Source organism: Eleutherodactylus coqui, chromosome 6 (assembly GCF_035609145.1).
Source record: "Eleutherodactylus coqui strain aEleCoq1 chromosome 6, aEleCoq1.hap1, whole genome shotgun sequence".
Taxonomy (NCBI): Eukaryota; Metazoa; Chordata; class Amphibia; order Anura; family Eleutherodactylidae; genus Eleutherodactylus; species Eleutherodactylus coqui.
In genome coordinates this window covers 145775334-145798835 of record NC_089842.1, presented here as the reverse complement: position 1 = coordinate 145798835, position 23502 = coordinate 145775334, and the positions used below count along the sequence as shown (strand labels likewise).

Here is a 23502-nt window from a genome sequence, read left to right as displayed (position 1 = left end):
CAACCCCACTGATGGCTAGTGCGCTCCTCGCCTCAAGTGGAAATGTTATCCCACAACTTTACCATGATTACAATTGTCATGTACAAAAACAAGTCAGGGCACAAGCACAATGATTCGATGGAACTGGGTAACTAACCACCTGCAACAACTTTTTTGGCATCAACAGCTCAAATATAAACTTATGTCAATTTGTTGACTGAGTAAATTGTCATGTTTTTCTCAAGTTTATGGCCAGATTTAGGAGTGTAGAAAATGATAAAAATAATAAAAATCACTCAGTACCACCCTACACCTCAGCATGGGAAGGACTGAAGACATGTTCTCTGCCACAATTAGAAGAGTTTGCAATGAAGCTCACAAGTTGACTATTGCCATCAACGACCAAAAAATGGTGGCTAGGGTTCCTACTGCACCAACCATTCTTCAGTGGGATAGATATGGTGGGGATGTCTATACTCTTGATAGAGGGAATAGTGTTATAGGTGACCTCTTCCAACCATGCTGTCTGTATTGTTCCATCTTCTATTCACCTTGTAGAGGTCTCCTGCCAGCAGCTAGTAATGGCCAGTAGGGCCTGCTTTAGACCCCTCTCTAAGTAAGGAGGGTAGCATGGCTCTTAGGCCCAATGTATACTGCCAAGCTATGAACCTTTGTGGCAGCGTACAAAGATTGACTCATTCTGGGCCTCCATGTGTTACATCATGCTCCATTCGGTGATGTACAGTATGTCTTGAAATGGTCTCCTATAAAAATGCTTTTGTGGTAGAACACATCGATGGTATCCAATCGATAATTCTGGCCTGTTGTCAGATTGATATGAAACATATTAGAAAATGAATTCTGTGTGAAACTGAGGCACATAGTGGTGCAGTAAATGCCTATACAACGTGTGGCTCCATACAATTCAGATGTATGCAGCCAACCCCCAAAAAAAAAAAAAAGCTTTTTCGTCATTTGTAGGCAGGTTGTTTTTTGTCAAAGGGGTTGGAGCCAACCTGGATATGGCTTTCATAGCAGCTGGCTCTATGGTAGTCTAATAGCTTTAATCATATTGCCATACATTTTCCAACGTGCCGCCTCAACCATACGGTTTAACCATACGGTTTAACCAATGCACTTTTTGGTGCAGTTTATTGCAACCAAACTGCCCTGTGTGAATAGAGCCCAAGGCTGCAGCTTTCTTACGACTAGTATAATGTACAGGAGTGTATTTACTGCATACAACTCAACCTTTTTTTGACCTGCAGCATAAGGGGGGGGGGGGGGGGGGTTCCTACCATCACAGCAAGTTATCATAGCTGACTGTGGGAGATTCAACCACTGGGACCCCCCACAGATAATGTTGTAGCCCCTGCTCGTCCTGAAGGGCCTGACACTGGTTGCTTACAGTTAACTAAAATCCCCAAGTCCTTTTCCCCGTCAGGGTTTCCCACTTAGTTGGGAAAGTACAGGTCCATAAAATGGAAGAATGTCTCAAAATGGCCACTAGATACAAAATGGAGCATTATAAGATGTAAATAAGCTTGTGCGTAGTGAAACAATAATTCAAGCAGAAATAGCTTTAGAGCAGGAGGTGCGGTACAATGGAGTAATGATTTGTCTGTTCTTTCTCATGAGAACCAAGTCTGGACGCAGTTATCAGAAGAAGTCCTCCCACACCTCCATTCGGAGACTTGGACAAAGGAACTAACTGTACTACAGCCACCTGAATCACAAAGTGAATATAAGGGAGGACCAGATAACGCTGGGAGAAAGACACTTGAGAACATCAGATATAGTCTCACTACACTGATTGCTGAACAATGCATGATTCTTAATGTTTTTCTAACCCAATGAGATTAACCCTGTGACTGATGACGTATTCGTTTCCTGTATTAGAACTATACCAAAGTGAATAAACTTTGTGTACGCGCCTTAAGCAGAGTGGGCTGTATACTTGCCGCGGCTCATCTCTACGTATCTGTGGGAACTGATAACTATAAATTATATAGTTTTTGGCCTCCTTGATGCATCCAGGTACAAATTTGGAACCCAAGGCCTGAAAGGGTAATGTGACCGGTCATGTGCAGCGGTCCTTAACAGTGTGTAAGCGGTGAAATTTCCTCTGCCCATGTGCAAAACCTTACATTTATCAGTGTTAAAACTCATTTGACACTCTTCTGCCCCCAACTTATCCAGATCCTCTGACAAGCTTTGAGTCCTCTAGTGTTAAATTTCTATATAATTATCTGCAAATATTGATATGTTAACCCACAGCACAAGGCCTCCGCAGCAAATACAGCCCATATTCAATGGCAAGATGTCATTTCCTCTCCACGAGTGGAAATAGCTTAGGATTTTGCGCAGGTTATGCACATCTGGCTTCCAGTGAAGTCAATGAAAGCTGGCTGTCCCACAGTGAGCACTGCAGGATACACGTCACTGCACAGCACCAGCGGCTACTGCGCATTTGCAACACAGTGCCGGACGGCACATCGGCAGCAGCCGCTGGACAGGTAAGCTGGGGCACCGGGACGACATCCACTGCGGGAATCCTGCATGCAGGGTCTGTCCTGCCCGTGTGCAGGAGGCCTAGATAGGAATTCCACAGGTTTAGAGTTTCCTCAACAACGCTGTGTTTTGGCACCATGAACATTGGAGCACATTTACCTATAGTTATGTCCAATGTCTTCCTACTTGTTCGACTATTCTAATGCACTTTACATGTGCAGGTTCCTAGATCTGCACCTTGCCTAGCTTGATCATGAATGAGGCAAACGATGGGACTTGTGCCAACCCATGGTTGATTACCTATACAAAAGACATCATCATAAATATTACACACAACAGAATTCTACCCCAATAATGAGATCTGGACTCCTGCCACAGTGCACTGAGCAACTACCAATTTGTGGCGTTTGCTTTCCAAAGCTGCCTGCCCTCCAGAGCCTGTGTGAAGACCATGTTACAAGGATACTCCAGCAGAATACCCATGGATTGTGTAGTCAGTGACGCAAGAGTTGTTACAGGTAGAAACACTTTATTGGAAAACTTGTTGACAAGCAGTCATGTCTAGTTCGGTAACACAGAAGGCATATTTATCACAGACAGTAGACTGGTGGTATCCATGAGGGAGGCTTAGCTGCTCTCTCCCAGGGTGTGCTTGTCAAACAGGTACTCGCCCATGCCGTTCTGGGGTACCCCAAGGCGCTTCAGGTTGGTGATGTAGTCTCCAAGTTGCTTTATAGCCTTCACTTGTTCCTCCAGGTACTCCGATTCCAAGAAGTCACAGAGCTGGAAGAGAAGGGGCCAGTTAATGATGTGCAAGAACTATTATCTGCAGTATGTGAACAGTTAAAAATAAAGTAATTAGAAGCACTGGTGTAACTATAAGGGGATGTGGTTGCATCTGGGCCCAGGAGCCTTAGGGGGCCATAAGGCCTTTCTTCTCCATAATGGGAGCCCAGTACTATGAATAAAGCATTATAATTGGGGCCCCGTTACATGTTTTGCATTGGGGCCAAAAGCTTCAAGTTACACCTCTGATTAGAAGGTTAGAATGGCTGCCTTTTAAATAAGGCCACACCTTTCCACAGGTCATGTGAGGTACTGCAACGCAAGTGCGAAAAGATGATAGAGCTGAGTTATGTTATCCAGAACTCCAAGGACAGATTGTATCCCCCCAATACTGTACTAGCCTTTAAGTCTAAAGTCATCGGTTGACCTTTAGGAGTTATTTGTGTATCCCTATCTAAGGGCAGCACAAGGTAGTAACAGTCAGACTAAGTACACTAATATGTCTGTTGTGTGAATCTGCAGTAGTTTTGAGTATTTAGTTTGTCAGTGGCAAGAAATGTATACAGGACTACTTGCAGTAGTCCTTGATATTCATAATCTGCAGGCCAGCTACACCCAACCCTCTTGTCAGCTACTGATTGACTGCCATCTGCCTATTACTGTGCACAGAGAGCTGTCAATCATTGGCTGGAGGGTGGGTGTGGGCAGCCTTCAGCTCATGAATATGCAGGAGTACTTCTGTGTCTGACTGCAGCTAATAAATTGCAGTTCTCTAGAACTACTGCAGACATATCCATGTAATCAGAATGACAGGTACTACCTTATTGTGCCCTCAGGATTGCCAAAATCTGGTGACAGATTCCCTTTAAGCAATAAGGGTGGATTTGGAATGGGCAAATCTGTTGCAGTTCTGCATTAACCCTTTCCAATCCACTGTCAGACATCTGAAGACATTATGATTTAAGGCTGTACAGCTTTAATGTTAGAAGACATCCGTCAGGGTTCCCTTACTGTATATTGCCAGCCTCTCTGCTGCCAGAGCCTATCCAACATGTCACCTCAAGCAGTACTGGCTTTAGCCAGCAGATAGCACTGTTGTAAAATCGGTGGGGGAGGGGAAAAAAAAAAAAAAAAAGGTAAGCCCCCTAGGAAAACCAGGATACAGATTGGATAGGGTTAAAATCCAGAATCCATGCAGATTTGTCTATTGTGGAGTTACACCTGATGAATATTCCCCTAGATAAAGTTTTACTACAAAATTAGATAGGCAAGAGTAGGACATGTATTCAAGAACTCAGCCATAAATATTTCAAGAATGTAGTAAACAATGTTAGTGCGCTTCATATGTTTGAGTCTGCAAAGTCTATTAAAAAAAAACAAATTAATGAGCATTTGCAGAGTTATGGCAGGGAAGTTAGTCATCCTTGAACACGTTTGTATAGGTAATGTGGGTCTTGACTCATGTTACAGGCCTCTCACCAGCCAGAATTATACTGCACACTGATGAGGGGCAAACACCCTGAAACAGCTGCCCATGTATGGTTTTCCAGCTTGGTTTCCCATTTCCAATCATTGTTTTATAGGCTTGTTAAGTCATACATTGATTTGAAGGAATGCTGCCATCCAATAGGTGGTGCTGCAGAGGTATTGTTCCATCTTCCTTATTTACATGTATAGGTACTTACCTGAGGGTCAACCTTCTCAGAAGCCACTTTGTGAAGATCTAGAAGGGTCTGGTTCACAGTCTTCTCCAGCTGCAGAGCTGCCTGCATGGCATCCAGAGTATTGGTCCACTCATCACGCTCAGGTTTCTGAAAGGAGGAGGGAGGGGTGTCACCACAGTGGTCCTAGCAGTAATCACATCATTAGAAAGCCCCAGCCATTTATCCTCTTGGGAAACATTAAGATATATGGGGCCTTAAAAAGGGCCCTAGGAAGAGTTCTAGCTGATTCAAACATTTGCTTGTTGCATCAGGTATTAGGTTAGCCAGTTGAGGTCTACAGAGAAACATCTGACACACTGAGACATTTACACAGGTTACAAGCTACTACTGCAGTGCTCATGAAGGGCTTCATTATTTCCCTTCCAGAGCAAAAGCAAATCCAAGTCTCACCTTAACATCCTGCAGGACAACACGACCCCCACGTTTGTTCTGATACTTCATAAACTTCTCAGCATGCTCTCGCTCTTCATGGCTCTGCTCTTTGAAGAACTTGGCCACATTATGAAGGGCTACGTCATCACGGTCAAAGTAGAAGGACTGAAAAGGAGAGGAGAAACATCCTTCAGTTATCTTGGTCATGAGGGACATGCGTCATAGTGGTCATCAATGCAGGGATTGCTCAGAGATAATTTGTTATGAGCTTTTCACATTATTCAGACAAGTGCATCTTTATCAACTCAAACACTGCCGGTACAATATGTCTCCACCGGATGTATGGGTGGAGACATGGGTTGGCCGCCCAGAGTTACAGGGTATGCCCAGGTTATCGGCTGAATACCACCCCAGAGACACATATACCGACCGTCTCCCTGACAAGCTCACACCTCCTTGCGCTCCACCTCCCCCCCCCCCCCCTCTCCATTCACTTAACACAGCAGCTGTTCGATGATCGTTCATTACTGAACAGCTGCTGTCTTAAGTGAATGGAGAGGGGCGAGGGAGAGAGGAGTAAAATCTCCAGTGGCCCCAGCCCCCCTGCTGGACGCTCTGTCAGAGAGCCAGTGATACTAGCTCCTGTGCAACAGGTTGGGAGCAAGTACACAGTTTAAATGGGGCTTTAGATTGATGGCTGGACTGCATTAGTATGCATCTTTGTTCCTCCAGGACTTGAAGGTCACTTTAAGAACTTAAGGAACACAACTCTAACTTTCAACCAGGCATCTTCCCATGAATCCCCTGAGCATTACTTCCCTTCATCCCTCACCATGTGGACTTGAGTTACAGGAGGTAAAAATATAGGAATGGGTGGGTGAAGACCATGAGGCTTCTTTGCCCCACCTCATGAGGTCCCTGTATAATCAAGATGCGCAAGTCACTTCTGTCCCAGGATGCAGAGAAAAGCGGTGTTGTGGGCACATGGTGTGCACTAGAGATCCCTGAAAGGGGACGATATGACAGGAAGTTGAAGGCAGTAGCAAACCTCAGTACTGCAATCAGGGGCCAGCTGGCGGTGCAGGGGAGCATTTGCCCGCCTGGGCCAGTCCTTCCTATTACAGGCAGGCTCAGCTATTCAATGGAAGCCTTTTAGTTTCCAACTCAACTGCATACTCCAAGTTGCATGCAGCGTGGAAGCGTGTCGGTACGCTATGCTGTGCCTGCTTACTTTGGAAGGGCTAGGCTGCAGTATTACATGTCACTAGCACAGCAAGCAGCTTGTTCTGGTGAGTTCTACTATTGCTGGTAGTCCTGCAGCCCTATTGAAGCAAACACATAGCTGCAGCACAATCATGACATGCTCCTATAATCCTCCCCCTAGAGGACTTCCAGGGAAACCTTCCTGCATCCTGAATCCAGATCAGGACAGAGGGGGAGGGGTGTGCCAGCACTGTGCTAGGGACAGGATGTTCAGTCCTGCCTTGTGCCCACCCATTTTAGCTCTTAATAATAATAATCTTTATTTGTATAGCGCCAACTTATTCCGCAGCGCTTTCAGGCATGGATAAATGCAAAACAATACAACAATTACAATGTGAGGTACATTGGGTTAGACACAAATGGGTTGGGGGTGGTACAGGAGGTGCAGGGGCTGGGGAACACAGGCAATAGGAAATTTTATGTACAGATCATTTATCAGAAGGCAAACAGGGTGGAGCACCATAGGGAGGGGCGAGGGACTAGGTCAGGAGATTTGGTATGCTTCCCTGAAGAGGTGCGTTTTTAAGGCACGTCTGAAATTTCGTGCATTGGGAATTGTCCGGATGCCTTGGGGTAGAGTGTTCCAGAGGATGGGTGCTGCTCTGGTGAAGTCCTGTAGGCGAGCATGAGAGGTTCGTATTAGAGGGGTGTTTAGTCTGAGTGTGTTAGCGGATCGGAGTGAGCGCGCTGGGTGGTGTACTGACAGGAGGGGGGCGATGTATGGTGGCGCAGCGCCATGCAGAGCTTTGTGAGTGAGGCAGAGGAGTTTAAATTTAGTTCTGCAGTGGATGGGCAGCCAATGCAGAGGCGTCTGAATAACGACTGGATAGAAAAATGAGCCTAGCTGCTGCATTTAGTATGGATTGGAGCGGAGCGAGTCTAGTGCGGGGGAGGCCAATGAGTAGCGAGTTGCAGTAGTCAAGCCGGGAGTGGATGAGCGCAACCACGAGCGTCTTTAGCGTGTCCGTGGTTAGGAACGGACGTATTTTAGCAACATTTCTGAGGTGCATGTGGCATGTTTGGGCCAGAGTTTGGATATGGGGGGCAAAGGAGAGGTCAGAGTCCATTGTGACCCCAAGGCATCGGGCATGTCGTCTGGGGGTTATAGTGGTGCCAGACACTGGAATGGAGATGTTGAGGGGAGGTCGGTTAGAAGGCGGAAAGACAAGGAGGTCAGTTTTAGAGAGGTTTAGTTTGAGAAAAAGGGAGGACATAGTGTTAGAGACAGCGGACAGACAGTCGGCGATATTTTGGAGGAATGGTCCAGAGATCTCACGAGAGGAGGTGTATAGTTGGGTGTCATCAGCATAGAGATGGTATTGCTTCAACACTCCCTTCCAAGCTCAGGAAAAAGATTACTACTAATATTGCTGTGATACATTAATAAAAGAAAGTTAAAGGAGTTGTCTGACAATATTGAGTTCTCACATATCCTCTTGCTGATCGGTGGGTCCAACCTCTGGGACTCCAATGACCCTAAGAGCAGGGCTCCAGAGTGTGGAAGCGTGGACAGCAATTGTTACATACGCACACCACCATGCCATTTATTTCTATGGAACCACTGCAAATAGGCGAATACTTTGTTATCTCCAACAGTTCCATTGAATTGAGCAGCTGTGTATATATGCAACCACTGTTGCCTACATTTCAGGATGTGCTACATAGACCTGCTGGCACTATAAGCCTCAGCATGCATAACTATGGAGCTACATGGGTATGATGAGATGTGGTTCCACACCTAGGAGAAGCTTTCCTCTGAAGACTATGGGGAATAGCAGAGAATACTCACCATGGAGAGATAGGTGTAGGAGGCATAGAGCTCCATGTTCACCATGCGGTTGATGGCAGCCTCACAGTCGCGGTGGAAGTTCTGGCGCACCTGGGATTCCATTGCAGCTTCTTGGTGGTTTTCTGGCACAAAAAAAGTTTCAATGCAGGAATAGAAGAGGTTGCAGGAAGGCGCAGAGGACTCAGAGAGGGTTCCGTTCAATCACTGTTGAAGCAAGAACTCTGCTCAGAGCCAAGGATGAGTAGATCCCTCCACCACCAGAGCTCTGTATTTATAGCCGGAGGGATGGGTGGGGCTTGTCTGCATTACATCATCTGTCAGGAGCCAATCATGTGTGGACCTGCTGCAGCCAATCACAGTAGGACGGTGGGGGGAGCCTTCTCCTGGTCTGACTAGTGTAGCTGTGTGCTCCTTCCCATGTTATGCAACTGATACAAAGGTATACAATGTAACAATTGTAGTATCAGCTTACAGAAAGCCAAGGAAAATGTTTCCTTCTCCTCTTCATCATATTATGAAGAATCTTTATAGAAGCAACGTAAAGATTACAGAAAATCAGCAATCCCCCATTATATTGTTTATTGCTGTTACTTATATAGCGTTAACATATGCAGTAGCGTTGTACACATATTTTTCGTCACTCACAACAGTCCTTCGCCCCAATGGAGCTCATATTCTAAATTCCCTATTACAAATACATGAAGACTAGGGTCCATTTATAATGATTATTGCTGCATTCCCTCCTATTAGGCGGCTTTCAGACAGGCGATAAACTCCCTTGAGATTTGTATGTTGCGAGACACACAAATTTCGCACAAATATAACCCCCATTCTTTTGAGAGGAGTCCTATACATGAGCGATGTGGTGCGGGAAAAAATCGTGGCATGACCTATATTTGCACGTCCTTCGAAACGCATCACCCATTGATTTCAATAAAATCTTTAATGCATCGCTCGGCTCTTGCATTCCGCCGTGCGATGTGCATGTGAGTGCAGTGTGAGGTTTCACATTAAAAGGGAAACACTTCCAATCCTCTTATCGCACGTGAGACTCGCGCAAAAGGATAGGAATTTCACAGATGCGAGGTGAGGCATTTTTGCCTGAAAAATGCCTGGCAATCCGTGGGTAAATCGCACGTTCATGTGCTCAATATCAGATTGACTTTCATGGCCCGATATTGCGTTTGCCCATATATAGGTTGCCCTAGGCCACTTTCACGAATGTGCTTAGAAGACGCCACTCGAAATCGTGGCATTTTACTGCGATTTTGAGCGGCCTTTTTGAACACGTGGCAGCGTTTGACAGTGCTTTTTAATGCACCCTAACATTGTGATGGGTGATGAGGTGCGTTAGAAAACACTGAAAAATAGAGCAGAAAATGTTCGAAAATCATAGCGTTAGATGAACTATTTTTTGATGCGCCAAAAAAATGACACATCAAAAGATATCTCTCTGTCAGAAGATAGGACATGTCCTATCTTTTGATCACACAGCGCCGGCAGTTCCCCCTAGACAAGGGAGGGGCGGGGGGAGCTGCATACTCGCTAATAGCAGCCGTAACGTGCTCACGGCTGCTATTCGTTCACCCAATTTAACGCTCAGATAGCCGCGCTGTTTTAGCGTGACTTTAGTACGGCTATCTGAGCGCTAAAACAACGCTTGTATGAAAGAGCCCTTAGTCATAATACTAATGATGTGCAATTGCTGGCAATTGTGAATGAAATTATCGTTATTTCGCAGATCACAGTAAATGCTGCTTATGGCTGGATTCAGACGACCGTATATCAGCTCGGTTTTCACGCCCAGCCGATATACGTCGTCTCTCTCTGCAGGGGGAGGAGGCTGGAAGAGCCAGGAGCAGTGCTCTGAGCTCCCACCCCCTCTCTGCCTCCTCTCCGCCCCTCTGCACTATTTGCAATGGGGAGAGGCGGGACGTGGGTGGGGCTAAGCTAAGGGAATTAGTCCCACCCTCGTCCCGCCTCTCCTCATTGAAAATAGTGCAGGGGGTGGAGGGGAGGCAGAGAGTGGGCGGGAGCTCAGAGCAATGCTCCCGGCTCTTCCAGCCTCCACCCCCTGCAGAGAGAGATGCCGTATATATATAACGGTCATCTGAATGCGCCCTATGGCCTTATTCACATGAACATTTTATCGCGGCTATTTTGCCACTATAAAATGTTGGCCGCAGATCGCAGCCATCTGCAGCATTGAATTCCAATACATTCGTTCACATGGGCGATTTCCCGGCGTGTAAAATCAGCCGCCTGGAAAAGATAGCATATACGCTGTGGATTCTGGCCGGCCGCTTTTACTCAAGGCCGGAAAAGATAGGTCTTGCCCTATCTTTTGGCTGCAATCAGCCGGCCGTTCCCATAGAAGCCTATGGGAGTCGCCAGCAAGGGGAAGTGGAGGTAGGAGGAGAGACTTAAGCAGCGGCTCGTGCTGCTAAGCTCCCTCCCCCTACCTTTGCCGGAAGCTCCCATAGGCTTCTTTGGGAACTTCTATTGCCGTGATCAGCCGGCAAAGGGAGGGAGCTAAGCTTTGCTAAGTTTTCTCCCCTCAGCCGAAGGTATTCAGCGCTATGGGAGCTAAAAAAAAAGGGAAGTAAGGGAGTTCAGCTGCGTCTAATGCTGGAAAAAGAAGACAACTTTTTAAAGCATTAGTAGTCAATCCGAGGCGTTCTGCTGACCGAGGGATTTCCGTGCAGCAGCGTATTTTTTCGCCGATATGCTGGAGCCGCCCATGTGAATGGATAAGAAAATGCTAATTTAAATCGGGACTTGATTGCGGCTTTTCCTCATTCACGTGATTTTTGTCCGTGATGCGGTGACCGTGAAATTCGCACACAGTCGTGTGAATAAGGCCTAAAGTGAAAGCTAGTCACTTAGTTTAAGGGCTCTTCACACAAGCGTATATCGGTTGCGTTTTCACGGCCGGCCGATATAGGCTACCCATCTGGTGCATTGGTTTCAGATGCATCAGTTCAGATGGGTGAATTCCTGATGCGTAAAAACGTCCATCCGGCAAAGATAGCGCATATGGTACGCATACCAGCCAGAAAAGATAGTTCAGGACCTATCTTCAGCCGGAATTCGGTGGCGGCTTTATAGACTTCAATGGGAGCCTATGAGCTGCTGGAGAAGGGAGGTGGGAGGGAGTTTAGCAGCATGACTGCTAAACTCCCTCCCCTTCTCTTCCCCTCTCCTCCCCTTGCGCAGAGCGTAGTCGGCGGCCAGGGAATGACATTTCTGTATGGGGCTCTGCGAGCCTTGCACAGAAATAGAGCATGACGCTATTTGTTTTCGGCGCGTGATTTCTCGCAGACAAATCGCGGCCGTCTGCCTAGGATTGTGTTTTCTAATGCAATCCTATGGCAGCTTCCACGGGCGGACATTCTGCGGGAAATCCCACCGCTGAATTTCCACTCGTGTGCAGGAGGCCTTAGGGAGGTGAAACACTGAACAAGAAGTGAACAATTCTCAATAATGACTTACCTGTCTTAGGCTGCCTGTCCATGGGCGATAGTCATAACGGATCCACGGATCACACTATGAAGAGCTTTCCATGGGCTAACTATGGAAAGCGCAGCCCGACATCCACGAGTGGAGAATCATAGCGGGATTAAAATCGTGACATGCTGCGATTTGCCACATTTCTCATCACGAAGACCTGTCAGTGCTCCCCCCTCCTTCCCCGCGGTGGAACATCGCTAGCGATATTCCATCACGGCCATGGACAGGTAGCTTTAAACTACCTACACACAGGTGGGTGCAATATCGGGCCAAGAAAATTGCACTTGCTAACATGCATTTTCACACCGATTGGAGGAAGTTTTCTGGCAAAAACGCCTGCCATCACTGCAGTACGGCTGCGATCCTCCGGCGCGGCTTTCAGCAAGTGTTTCCCATTATTTTCAATTCATGTAATGCGCTAAAAGAACGCTCGTCTGAACAAGGCGTGACATATACTGAAAACTCTGATCCGCTACCCGCTGAATTCAACCTGATCTACCCGACACGTAATCCTTTTTACCCTCTCTGGGAAGCAGTGAAATCTCTTTAGATCATTTCTATTACGTATGTATTAGGGCTTCTACCCACTAGCGTTTTATTTTAACGCTGCGATATTGCTGCATTTTTTTCAATGGGAATTTCTACTGTTAAAAATCGCATCGCACAAAAATCGCAAAAGCACAAACTTGCGATTTTTGTGTGATGTGATTTTAACATTAGAAAGTCCCATTTTTTAAAAAAACGCCGCGATATCGCAGCATAAAAACTCCTAGTGGGTAAAAGCCCTTATAATAAACCACTGAACCGCTGTGTGTAAAAGCAACTATTGAAATGTAACATGATATTTAGCGCTCGCCTCAGCACGGGATAACGTTTTGCGATCGTAAACATAATTTTTTGTACGGAACGTGAAACCTGTGACCCAGTTAGTAGACATTTTTCGCTATGAGAGGGGTGAGCATGACTCAGCAGATTGTGCGAAGAGCTCAGCCAGCATGACTAGGCAGAACGGCAGAACATAACAAAGGAAGTGGCGGTGACGCGGCATGTCATGGGGATGGAGGAGATCTGAGGCAAGCAGCTGCAACAGTAATCTCACCCAAACGACAACCGACATTCTCCTTTCTATAAGAAATTCATCTTGTCTAATTCTATTAACTGAAGAGCGTTAAAAATCTAAGTAAATACAAATCCTTGAGTCATCGTCTTCTGCCAGTGTCTGTCTGCTATTACAGCCCCCACAGCGACTGACCACCCAGCGTTCCCAACAGCAATGGAATTCCACCCTATTCGTTCCTATAGATGGCCCAACGGCCAAGTACATGAGAACTAACCCATTGAAACCAATGGGTTCTATTCCTTGCAGATTGCGTGTGCCAGTTTTGCTCACGCAAATATGCCTGTGTGAAGCCGCCCTGAATCTTTTTACAGACAATTGTCTTTAAGGGCTTATTCAGATGACCGTATATCGGCTGCGTTTTCACGCTGAGCTTATATACGGTGTCCTCGTCTGCAGGGGAGGGGGGATGGAAGAGCCAGGAGCAGGAACTAAGCTCCCGCCCCTTCCCCGCCCCTCGCCACTATTTGCAATGGGAGGGGCGTGGCAGAGCTAAGCGGGTCACTTAGAGGGGGTGGGCGCTCAGTTCCTGCTCCTGTCTCTTCCATCCTCCCCCCCATCCTGCAGACGAGGACACCGTATATCGGCTCGGCGTGAAAACCGAACCGATATACGGTCGTCTAAATAAGCCCTGAGTTTGAGGACGTGATATATTATCAGCAATGTTTTACTAATAGTGGAAGGCCAATAGAATGAATTTATGTCACTATTTCAATGATCTCAAAACTGCAGTAGTGGCCCAGAGTTAATGGGGTCCCCTCCAGAATGTTTTATGTCTGTCTTGAGTCGTGGTCTTGTCAGTGTCATGTTTGTGGAGTGCATTTGATTTATGCGTATTGGATGCTTGGATGTGGGAATCCCGCATGCGGGGTCACACCCGCCCATGTGCTGGAGGCCTGAGGGTGCGGGCAGACGAGCGCATAAACGGCGCGTTTTTGCGACCAAACGTATATACGTGACCATCTGAGGAAATGGTTTCGAATGTATTCGTTCACATGGGCGATTTTACGACGCGTAAAAACGGCAATTCGAAAAAAAACGGAACATATGCGACCGAAATACGCGCCAACGCATATTCGATCGCCGAAAAGACCGTTTGCAAAGTAGGAACAAACGAAAATACGCTTTCTAGTGGTCTAGTGAAAAACGATCACTCGGGCGATTATACGTTGCGCTCGTGCGAACGTAAATACGCCTACGTTCGTCTGCCCGCACCCTTACTTTGAGACAAGTTAGCTAATCTTCCTTCTTTTAACAGAATGTGATCAGTACACTATAGAGGGTGCAGAGGTAGCAGTCATATCTCAGCTGAAGTACATGATGGGGTACAAAGGCCCCCTGCCACTGCCACATAAAGAAATGCCAGTATTATAAATGGCATACTGTAGGTGGGCGCTTTGCATTGGAGCCCAGGACCTTCAAACTATGCCTCTGGTTCAGATCCATTATGCTTCACTGGCACAAATTTATAGTGTGGTTTAGATGAAATGCGTTGAATTTGCAATGTTTTGTTCAATGTCAAGACAAAAAAAGTTACTTTAACCCATTTAGGACCAGGCACTGTAAATTTACGGCGCCTGGTCCCAGGCTTAAAGCCCAGCCATACGTAAGATTACAGTGGGGATTTAGGCCTCCTGGCTCTGCAATCAGTCAGAGAGAGGCAGGATGTGTTATCAGCTGTTAGTAATAGCTGATCAGCTGTTAGTAATAGCTGATAACCCAGACGAGAAGGCAGGGGGGATTTTTAATGCTTTTCTGCCTTTTCCTTCCCCGACTACACGGCGCTCAATGAGCGTTGTGTACTGAAAAGTGAAAGCAGGAGTGTTACTTCCACTACGGGACTCGGGCAGTCATGTGACCCCCGGGATTCCCTGCTACAGCAGAGCTACAGGGTCCCAGAAGACCCTGATCAGCTCTGCCAGTGACTAATGTCACTACAGGGGATGTTTTTCCCTATAACTGGGGCTCCTATGGATGCCCCAGCTACAGTGGAAAAATGTCCAATAAAAAAAAAACAACACAGCAATGTCGCCCAGAGGTCTAATATGACATCATGGAGGACATAGATAGTAAAAAAGAATAATTACATACATCAGTAAATAAAAATTACAGAATACAACAACAATATATACATAAGAAAGAAAATAACTAGAGATGAGCGAGCGTACTCGTTAAGGACAGATACTCGAGCGAGTATCGTTCTTTTCGAGTACCTGCCTACTCGCCCGCAAAGATTCGGATGCCGGCGGGGGGCAGCGGGGAGGAGATCTCTCTCCCCCCCCCCCCCCCCCTCTCCCTTCTGCTCACTCCCGCAACACAGCGCTCACCCCCGCCAGCACCCAAATCTTTGCGGGCGAGCAGGCAGGTACTTGGTAAGGACGATACTCGCTCGAGTATCTGTCCTTAATGAGTACGCTCGCTCATCTCTAAAAACAACCCAAAGCCGACACCAACCAAAACCGTTGCCGTATGTGCCCTGTAAACCAAAACCATACATATTATATATCAAAACGTCCAAAACAAAATGGGGAAAACGTTCCCATACCTTATTTTAGCGTAAATATACTAATTTAAAAAAAAACTGTGTTAATAAAAAACCTTTTTTTAGCTTTTTACCCCCAATAAAACTAAAAAACAGAAATAAAAGTCAGGAAAAAGAATATTAAAATAATAGCCCCATTTGTCACGAAAAAAAATGCTGCAAAAATTATTTTGGTAGCTGAAGGAAAAACACTAGGGCAGTAAAACCACCACATGGGTCAAATGCTTAAAAAGCAACTGGTTCTTAAGGTACAAAACAGCCTGGTCTTTAAGGGGTTAAAACCTATATCCTGCCTGTTTCTTCCTACAGGAAAACAATGACCTATTATGTGGGGTGACGCTTCTGGTCATCTAAGGACATTTGCTGACTTTGAAAAGCTTTTCATTGCAATAACAAATAAAGTAGAGTCTGCCTGGGACTAGTGATGTCACTGCACCCCACATAATGACTTATGGCAGGTAATCCCCTGCACTTACCTGTTCAGGTGGACGTGGGTTGTTGGCACCCTCCCATTTATGTGGAGTGAATGGCATAGGCTATGACGCTGCTCACCTGATCAGTCAGCCGCTGTTTCACATCTGTTAATTTAATGTCTGATTGCGATCAGTACTAACTTTTGCACATTGTAGCCATTGTGTCTATGTAAACATGTAATATTATATAATTTACGCATCACCTGCCACGGTGTAAATATAATCATTTACATTAATAACATAGACAAAATGATGTGTTGAGGTTATATGGTGGCGGTTGTAAATGCACACTGGTGGAGGTGTTAATTAGGCTCAGAAGAATGTTGTGATATATAAAGGGGTTGCTAAACCACTTTTTAAATATAGATCCAAATACGTGAAAACAATAAAAGTCAGGTCAGGTGCCGTTTTCCTGGCATCACCACTCAGATGCTGGGAGCTATGATGCCAGGAGAACAGCAACTGACCACTGTGGCCTCTGATTGGCTACATTGGTCAGGTGGTCCACAAAAGGACCGAGGGGACAGGTAAGTACAGCTAGCTTTATGGTTTTCACACATTTAGAGATATGTTTAAAAAATGGTATAGCTTCTGGACAACCCCTTAAAAGAGTAATTTCATCTATGCTTTAAATAAGATGACCAGATGTCCAGATGTAGGTGGGACAGTCCCGCTTTTGGACCCTGTGTCCCGCTTTCCCCGGGGTTCCTAAGTGGGACAGCCTTTTGCCCCACTTTTGGGATATCTGTCCCGCTTTTGTCCCAGGAAGGTGATTACCAGTCAGTGTGCCACGGCTTTCCGCTGGTAAGCACTCAGTGGTGCTGCTGTGGGATGCACACAGTAGTGTGTGCACCCAGGATCCTCCTCCCCTGATCTCTCCTCCTTGGTTCCGCAGGAGGAGAGGAGAAGGGAGGCAGCATATGGGCGCACATACTTCCGCCCTCAGCAGTGCTTTAAAGACAAGAAGGAGGTAAGGATATCAGTCTCAGGGAGGCTACTGTGGGAGTCACTATTAACACTGGGGCCGATATAGGAGACATAGTATTAGTGTCCCCTATATCGGCTCTAGTAGTAATAGTATTACTACTGAGGCCACTGTGGGGGTCACTATTACTACTGGGGCCACTATGGGAGTCACTTTTTCTACTGGGGCCACTGTGGGGGTCACTATTACTACTGGGGCCACTGTGGGAGTCACTATTACTACTGGGGCCACTGTGGGGATCACTATTACTACTGGGGACACTGTGGGGGTCACTTTTACAACTGAGGTCACTGTGGGGGTCACTATTACTACTGGGGCCACTGTTCAGGACATTTACTACTGAGGCCACTGTGGGGAGTCACTATTACTACTGAGGCCACTGTGGGGGGGGGTCACTATTATTACTGGAGCTATTACAACTGAAAGGGCCTCGTGTGGTGTATAGTGTTAGGACAGCAGTATGCAGTCTCGCTCACAACCTGAAGGTTGCAGGTACAATCCCCACATGGTTCAGGTAGTTGGCTCAAGGTTGACTCATCCTTCTATCCTTCCGAGGTCAGTAAAATGAGGTCAGTAAAAAGATGATTGGGAAAGACAATAGCAAACCACCCTTCAAAAACAGTCTGCTAAGAAAACGTCACAATTTGACGTTCATAACTCGGTGTTTGTACCAGGGGACTTTACTTTACCATTACTACTGAGGCTAATTAACAGAACTTAGCCCCGCCCCCATCCCGACTCCCCTCATTGAAAATAGCACTGCTCTCGGCTCTTCCAGCCTCCTCCCCCTGCAGAGAGAGACGTGAAAACCCAGCCTATATACGGTCGTCTGGATGCACCCTGACCCTGGGAAAATCTGGTCACCTTACTTTACATAACTAGAGGACTCCCTCTAAACAAACTCTTTTGTCAATCAAAATTGCTATTACAGCACCCAGAGGGGTTGTGTCCCAGCTTTCCTAGATTTCGGAATAGTAAATGGGTTTAGTTATGCAATTGTATATTCCAAGGAGATTTGTCCTGCAGGACATTATGGTGCAATGTCAGCCATCTAAATTGTCGCATATATGGGACAACGGTAGAGAGGGAGAAAATACACATACAATTGAATGTGGGGATAGTTATTGGGAAGAGACCTCAGGCACTAACAGGGGCATAAATACAACTCTTGCCCCCGCCCCCCAACCCCTATCCTTCCCTAAAGAAAAAGTTTTAAAATATTATAGTGGAGAGGCTATGTCTGTATCATGGCAGACTCAGCTCTAGTATACTTCTAAATAGTGCAGTCACCATATCATAATGAGTAATTGTACACAGTGATAGTGAATACAGTGCAGTTACCTGCAGTGATCACAGGTGATTTTTTTTCTCATTGGAGCAATTCTTTCTTTTTGTATTTCTTCTCTACCTGGGTCCAGACACCATAAAAACTTAATCCAGCCGCAAATACCCATCCTGGTGCTACTCCAAATGCCCTTTTTAGAGCCGCCCATAGTATTTGTTCTGTGGCCCCACAAAGTACTAGTTCCCCCATGTATCAAAATTATATTGTCCTCTTTGTGTCACTCATATCATAGGGCCCACCTTGTGTGTCCCCTCCTGAAAGTCTGTCCAGCTACAGAACTCTCTATCTCTCAGTCTCATGGCACGGTTCCTGGGTGTACAAAGCTGAGCCCTCCCCATCTTCTGCTATCATCTGAGTAAATGCAAAGGGATGGAGACACGGGGGAGCAGTCAGCTTTGTTCTGCAGCTGGTCACACTTTCAGGGGGTAGTGGGCCCGGCAAGTTAGTGGGGGGACGTGACTGTATTCAGCAATGGGTCCCCTTGCCCCATAATAGCTGCATGGTTTTAAGCCATCAGTGCCACACTTCTAGGCACCAGGGAAAAGATCTGGGGCACATGCCAGGTGCTAGCAATGCCACAGATAAAGGTGTTTTCAGCAGGTAAGCCCAGGAGCAGACATGCCCTATTAGCAACTGGAAACCAAAGAACCCATATACTATTCATTTTTTGGCATCTACTCCTGTATGGGAACAGCTCAATAACTTCTGCATCTGCATGCGGATCCAGAAAAAAGTCACGGAATGAAATATGAGACAATTGTTGCTGTGCACTTTGCTTGCTTTAATGTAATATATGACCATTTATTGTTGCACGAGTACACAGCATGAACCTATTACCCACTGGGTGCGGAGTAAGGCAGATATAACAGCATACAGATCATTATGTATTATCATGTTTCCTAATTATTCATCAGTTTTTTAACAAAGTGTTGAGATCAGCTGAATTTCTCTTAACTGCATTTCACTTGCTGGTTACAAAAGCATATATTTGCATACATTGGAGGTAAATGTTTCCCTTTCCTAGAAGCCTTCTCAGCGTATGTGGAGAGCAGCGTATGTGGAGAGCAGACCGTATAACTTGTGGCTATGTTAGATATATATATCCATGGGAGAAACGCAGCTTCAAAACCCGTGGCCTTTCGCCACAGATTTTGGAGCGGCTTCCCTGCCTGCAATCCGCTGTGGCCATTCCTCCCCAGAGAAGAAAAGAGAGAGGTTGCCGTGGAAACGGGGAAAGTATTGATATGCCGCGTCTTTGAATTCCCCACGGCATGTCAATTTCAGTGCGGCTTGGCCGCAGCGTGTGGACCAGAGTTTTGCAAATATCATCCACTTTAAAACCTCGGATGGACTTTCTGCACGGAAATTCTATGGCAATTACACCCATGTGAACCCAGCCTTAAGGCAAGCTCCCTCTACTACATCATACTGCCATCAGGCAGGCAGTCTATCAAGCCACCCCCTTTTTCACTTTTGCACTGCTTCATTCAGTTGGTTAATATCCATGCCAGTATCAGCTTTGACACAAGTGTGCAGGAGAACCTAGTAAGTGGTTACAATATCAGAGCAAAAGGAGAATTTATTGTGGAAAACTGAACACATAAAGCAAGGCTCTGGTACCCTGTTGTACCGCCTCTAGCTTAGATACAAGATGTGATACGGAAGGGCATGGAGGCTCTGGTACCCTGTTGTACCGCCTCTAGCTTGGATACAAGATGTGATACGGGTGGGCATGGAGGCTCTAGTACCCTGCTGTACTACTTCTAGCTTGGATACAAGATGTGATACAGGCGGGAATGGAGGCTTTAGCACTCTGTTGTACCACCTCTAGCTTGGATACAAGATGTGATACGGGCGGGTATGGAGGCTCTAGTACCTTGTTGTACCACCTCTAGCTTGGATACAAGATGTGATACAGGCGGTATGGAGGCTCTAGTACCCTGTTGTACCATCTCTAGCTTGGATGCAAGATGTAATACAGGCAGTCATAGTGGCTCTAGTAGCCTGTTGTACCGCCTATAGCTTGGATACAAGATGTGATACAGGCAGACATGGAGGCTCTGGTACCCTGTTGTATCGTCTCTAGCTTGGATGCAAGATGTGACACGTGAGGGCATGGAGACTCTAGTACCATGTTGTACCGCCTCTAGCTTGGATACATGATGTGATACAGGCAGGCATGGAGGCTATAGTACCCTGTTGTACGACCTCAAGCTTGTATGCAAGATGTGATATGGACGGGCATGGAGGTTTACAGGTTCTGTATGGCATTCTGTGGCATATCAGTCTACATTTGCTTTAACTGTGCCTCTACATCATGCAAACTTACAGGCTGTCAAAGTTGGCGTCCCAGATGGTCCTATACATGTTCTTTTGGCAATAAATCTGGCGACCAGGCAGCCATGGAAGTCTGGCAATGTTGTCGAGGCATTCCTGTAACACCCTTGTTGTGTGTTACTATTATCCTGCTGGAAAATGCCTCTGACAGGGTCATTTAAGTCTCCCGAACAATGTTCGGGGGTCCAGTATGGCCCCCTGCCTTTTGAAAGGCCCCAGAGCTGTCTCGGAAGAATGCTTATCAAGCCATCACTGTGGGGTGGCTTGAAAGAATGCCTGTCCAATAGCAGTATGATATAATGCTATGGCATTATATCACTGCAGGAGCGATTAAAGCATCGCTAGTTGTGGTCCCCTCTAGGGACTAAAAGAAAAAGTAAAAATCAGAAAAATAAAGTTTTCTTTAAAAAAAAGTAATAACAGTTCAAAAGCCCTCCCTTTTCCCATATTTACAATAAAAGAATCTAAATTATAAAAAAAATACATATTTGGTATCGCTGCGTTTATAAAAGTCCAATTTATCAAAATAACGCATTATTTACCCCGCATGCTGAATATTGGCCCATCAAAAAGTCGTATGTATTCCAAAATGGTACCAGCACAGACTACAGGTTGTCCCGCAAAAAATGAGCCCTCACACAACTATGTCGATAGAATCATAAAAAAGTTATTGTGTGCAGCAGATGGTGGCAGAAAGTAATTCTTTAAAAAATAAAAATAGTACAGCAAAAAAAAAAAAAACTATATAAGTTTGGTATCATAGTAATTGTACTAATCCATAAAATAAAGCTTTCATGTTTGTGCACCGTAGAAGCAAGACGCACCGAAAGATGGCGGAATGTCTTTTTTCCATTTTACTCCACTTGGAATTTTTAACATGTTTTTCAGTACATTATATGGCACATTAAATAGCACCATTGAAAAACACAACTCGTCCCGCAAAAAACAAGCCCTCATACAGCGACGGCGATGGATAAATAAAGGAGTTACGATTTTTTTAAAAGAGGGGGAGGAAAAAACGAAAATAGAAAAAAAAGGGCCGTGTTATTAAGGGGTTAAAAAAGCCTAGATAATTACGCTGATGTGGAAAATTGAAAGATGCTCAATGTTCAAGATCTGATATTTAATAGTGAAACATTATTCCTCTTTTTAAATTGAGACCTCCTAGAACTCTGGTCCTTAAATTAAAAAACAGAAGTTCTCTAATAAACAACATGTCAGATCGCCACCTCGAGGAGATTTATGGTCCTTTTTTCTGTCCAGCTTGAGAACAGAATCCTGTTTTTTGTGAAATAGAAGTAAGTGGGAACAAGACATGCATCGGGTTTAAAAGGTGCATTTTTTCTAATTTTGGTAAGAAAAAATAAAGCGAACCTTTCAACAAGCATGTTGTGTGAACTGGGACCAATACTGCTTACTGGGACTTACTAAAAGGTATAAGACTAGGGATGAGCGAGCACCAAAATGCTCGGGTGCTTGTTACTCGAGCCAAGCTTTATGTAATGCTCGAGAGCTCGTTTCGAGTAACGAACCCCGTTGAAGTTAGGGCAGCTCTCGCCTGTCATTCATTCGGTGAGAGCTGCCTGTGATTGGCTGAGTGCCTCAGCCAATTACAATCAGCTCTTTCAGCAGGGGGGATTTTAAATCCCCGCTTGCTGATATATCAGCACTACAGAGCCAGGGACAGCAGAGAGAAGACGCGGCTGAGCCCCGGCAGCTGAAGTGAGGTATGTATTTTTTTTTGTTTTTTTACACTACTTTTTACTGGATTTTCAGGGAAGGGCATATATTTAAAGCCCTTCCCTGAAATCCAATGATGGGTGCCAGAAGCAGAATCCTCTGTTGCATCTGTCACAGATGTGGCAGGTGCAGCAGCAGGGAATTCTTTTTTCTAGTGGGGATGAAGGAAACATCTGCTGCATGTGGCAGATGTGTTCTGGATCCTTGCAGAGGACACGGCAGCGGCAGAGAGGTAAGTCTTTTTCTTTACACTAAAATTATTGTTTTTCAGGGAAGGGCTTATATGTAAAGCTCTTCCATGAAAGACAATTCAGGAGTGCTGGCAGACCATTGTCTTCAATGGAGCCGCCGGCCGCAGCCGTGGCTCCATTGAAAACAATTTAGTGTGAGTCCTGTCCATCCGCACTATATAACAAGACTGACTCATTTTACACGGTCTATTTTTTGCTAAAGTGTATGCAAAATACTATTTTGCAAACACTTTAGCAAAAAATAAACATGTGGGGAGGAGAGTGTTAAATTTTCTCGAGCATCCGAGCACCACGTGGTGCTCGCTCGAGTAACGAGTACTTTCGAGTATGCTAATGCTCGAACAAGCATCAAGTTCGGACGAGCATGCTCGCTCATCTCTGTATGAGACACTTGCACTTCTAACACAGGCATCTATCAAAGATTTACAGTTAGGAGAGTGGGTGCAGCTAATGGGGCTTGTGGGTTTTGTAGGGGACATATTTCATTTTTTGTTCCAGAGACACGTCTGTAGCCATATCAGACATTAGCGCAGTGGCTATATCACTTTGCACAGTCTGAAATGCAGCAGGTAAGAGTGATAAAATCTGCACAACCTGATTGGTTGTGTTCATGTTCCTTGCCACCATAATTATTAATTCTAGAAGCAGAATGTGAACATCTGGCCACATGTTTTCTTGTAATTTATTAGTCTTTTGGCGGTGGTAGCCAAATAATCAAATCACAATGTATAGTACAATCACAGAGCAGTGACGCACGAGGAACGCAGAGAAGATAAGT

General features: G+C 45.7%; 1 protein-coding gene across 1 annotated transcript; it reads right to left on the bottom strand.

Moving 5' to 3' along the window:
- Positions 1 to 2999: 2999 nt before the first annotated feature.
- Positions 3000 to 8684, bottom strand: LOC136632747 (ferritin heavy chain B-like). Its single transcript, XM_066607880.1, has 4 exons — positions 8425 to 8684; positions 5391 to 5537; positions 4962 to 5087; positions 3000 to 3273 (listed from the first exon to the last, which is right to left on the bottom strand). Exons 1-4 carry the CDS (start codon positions 8524 to 8526, stop codon positions 3118 to 3120), a joined length of 531 nt encoding a protein of 176 aa, XP_066463977.1. The 5' UTR covers positions 8527 to 8684; the 3' UTR covers positions 3000 to 3117.
- Between the last annotated feature and the right edge of the window lie 14818 nt (positions 8685 to 23502).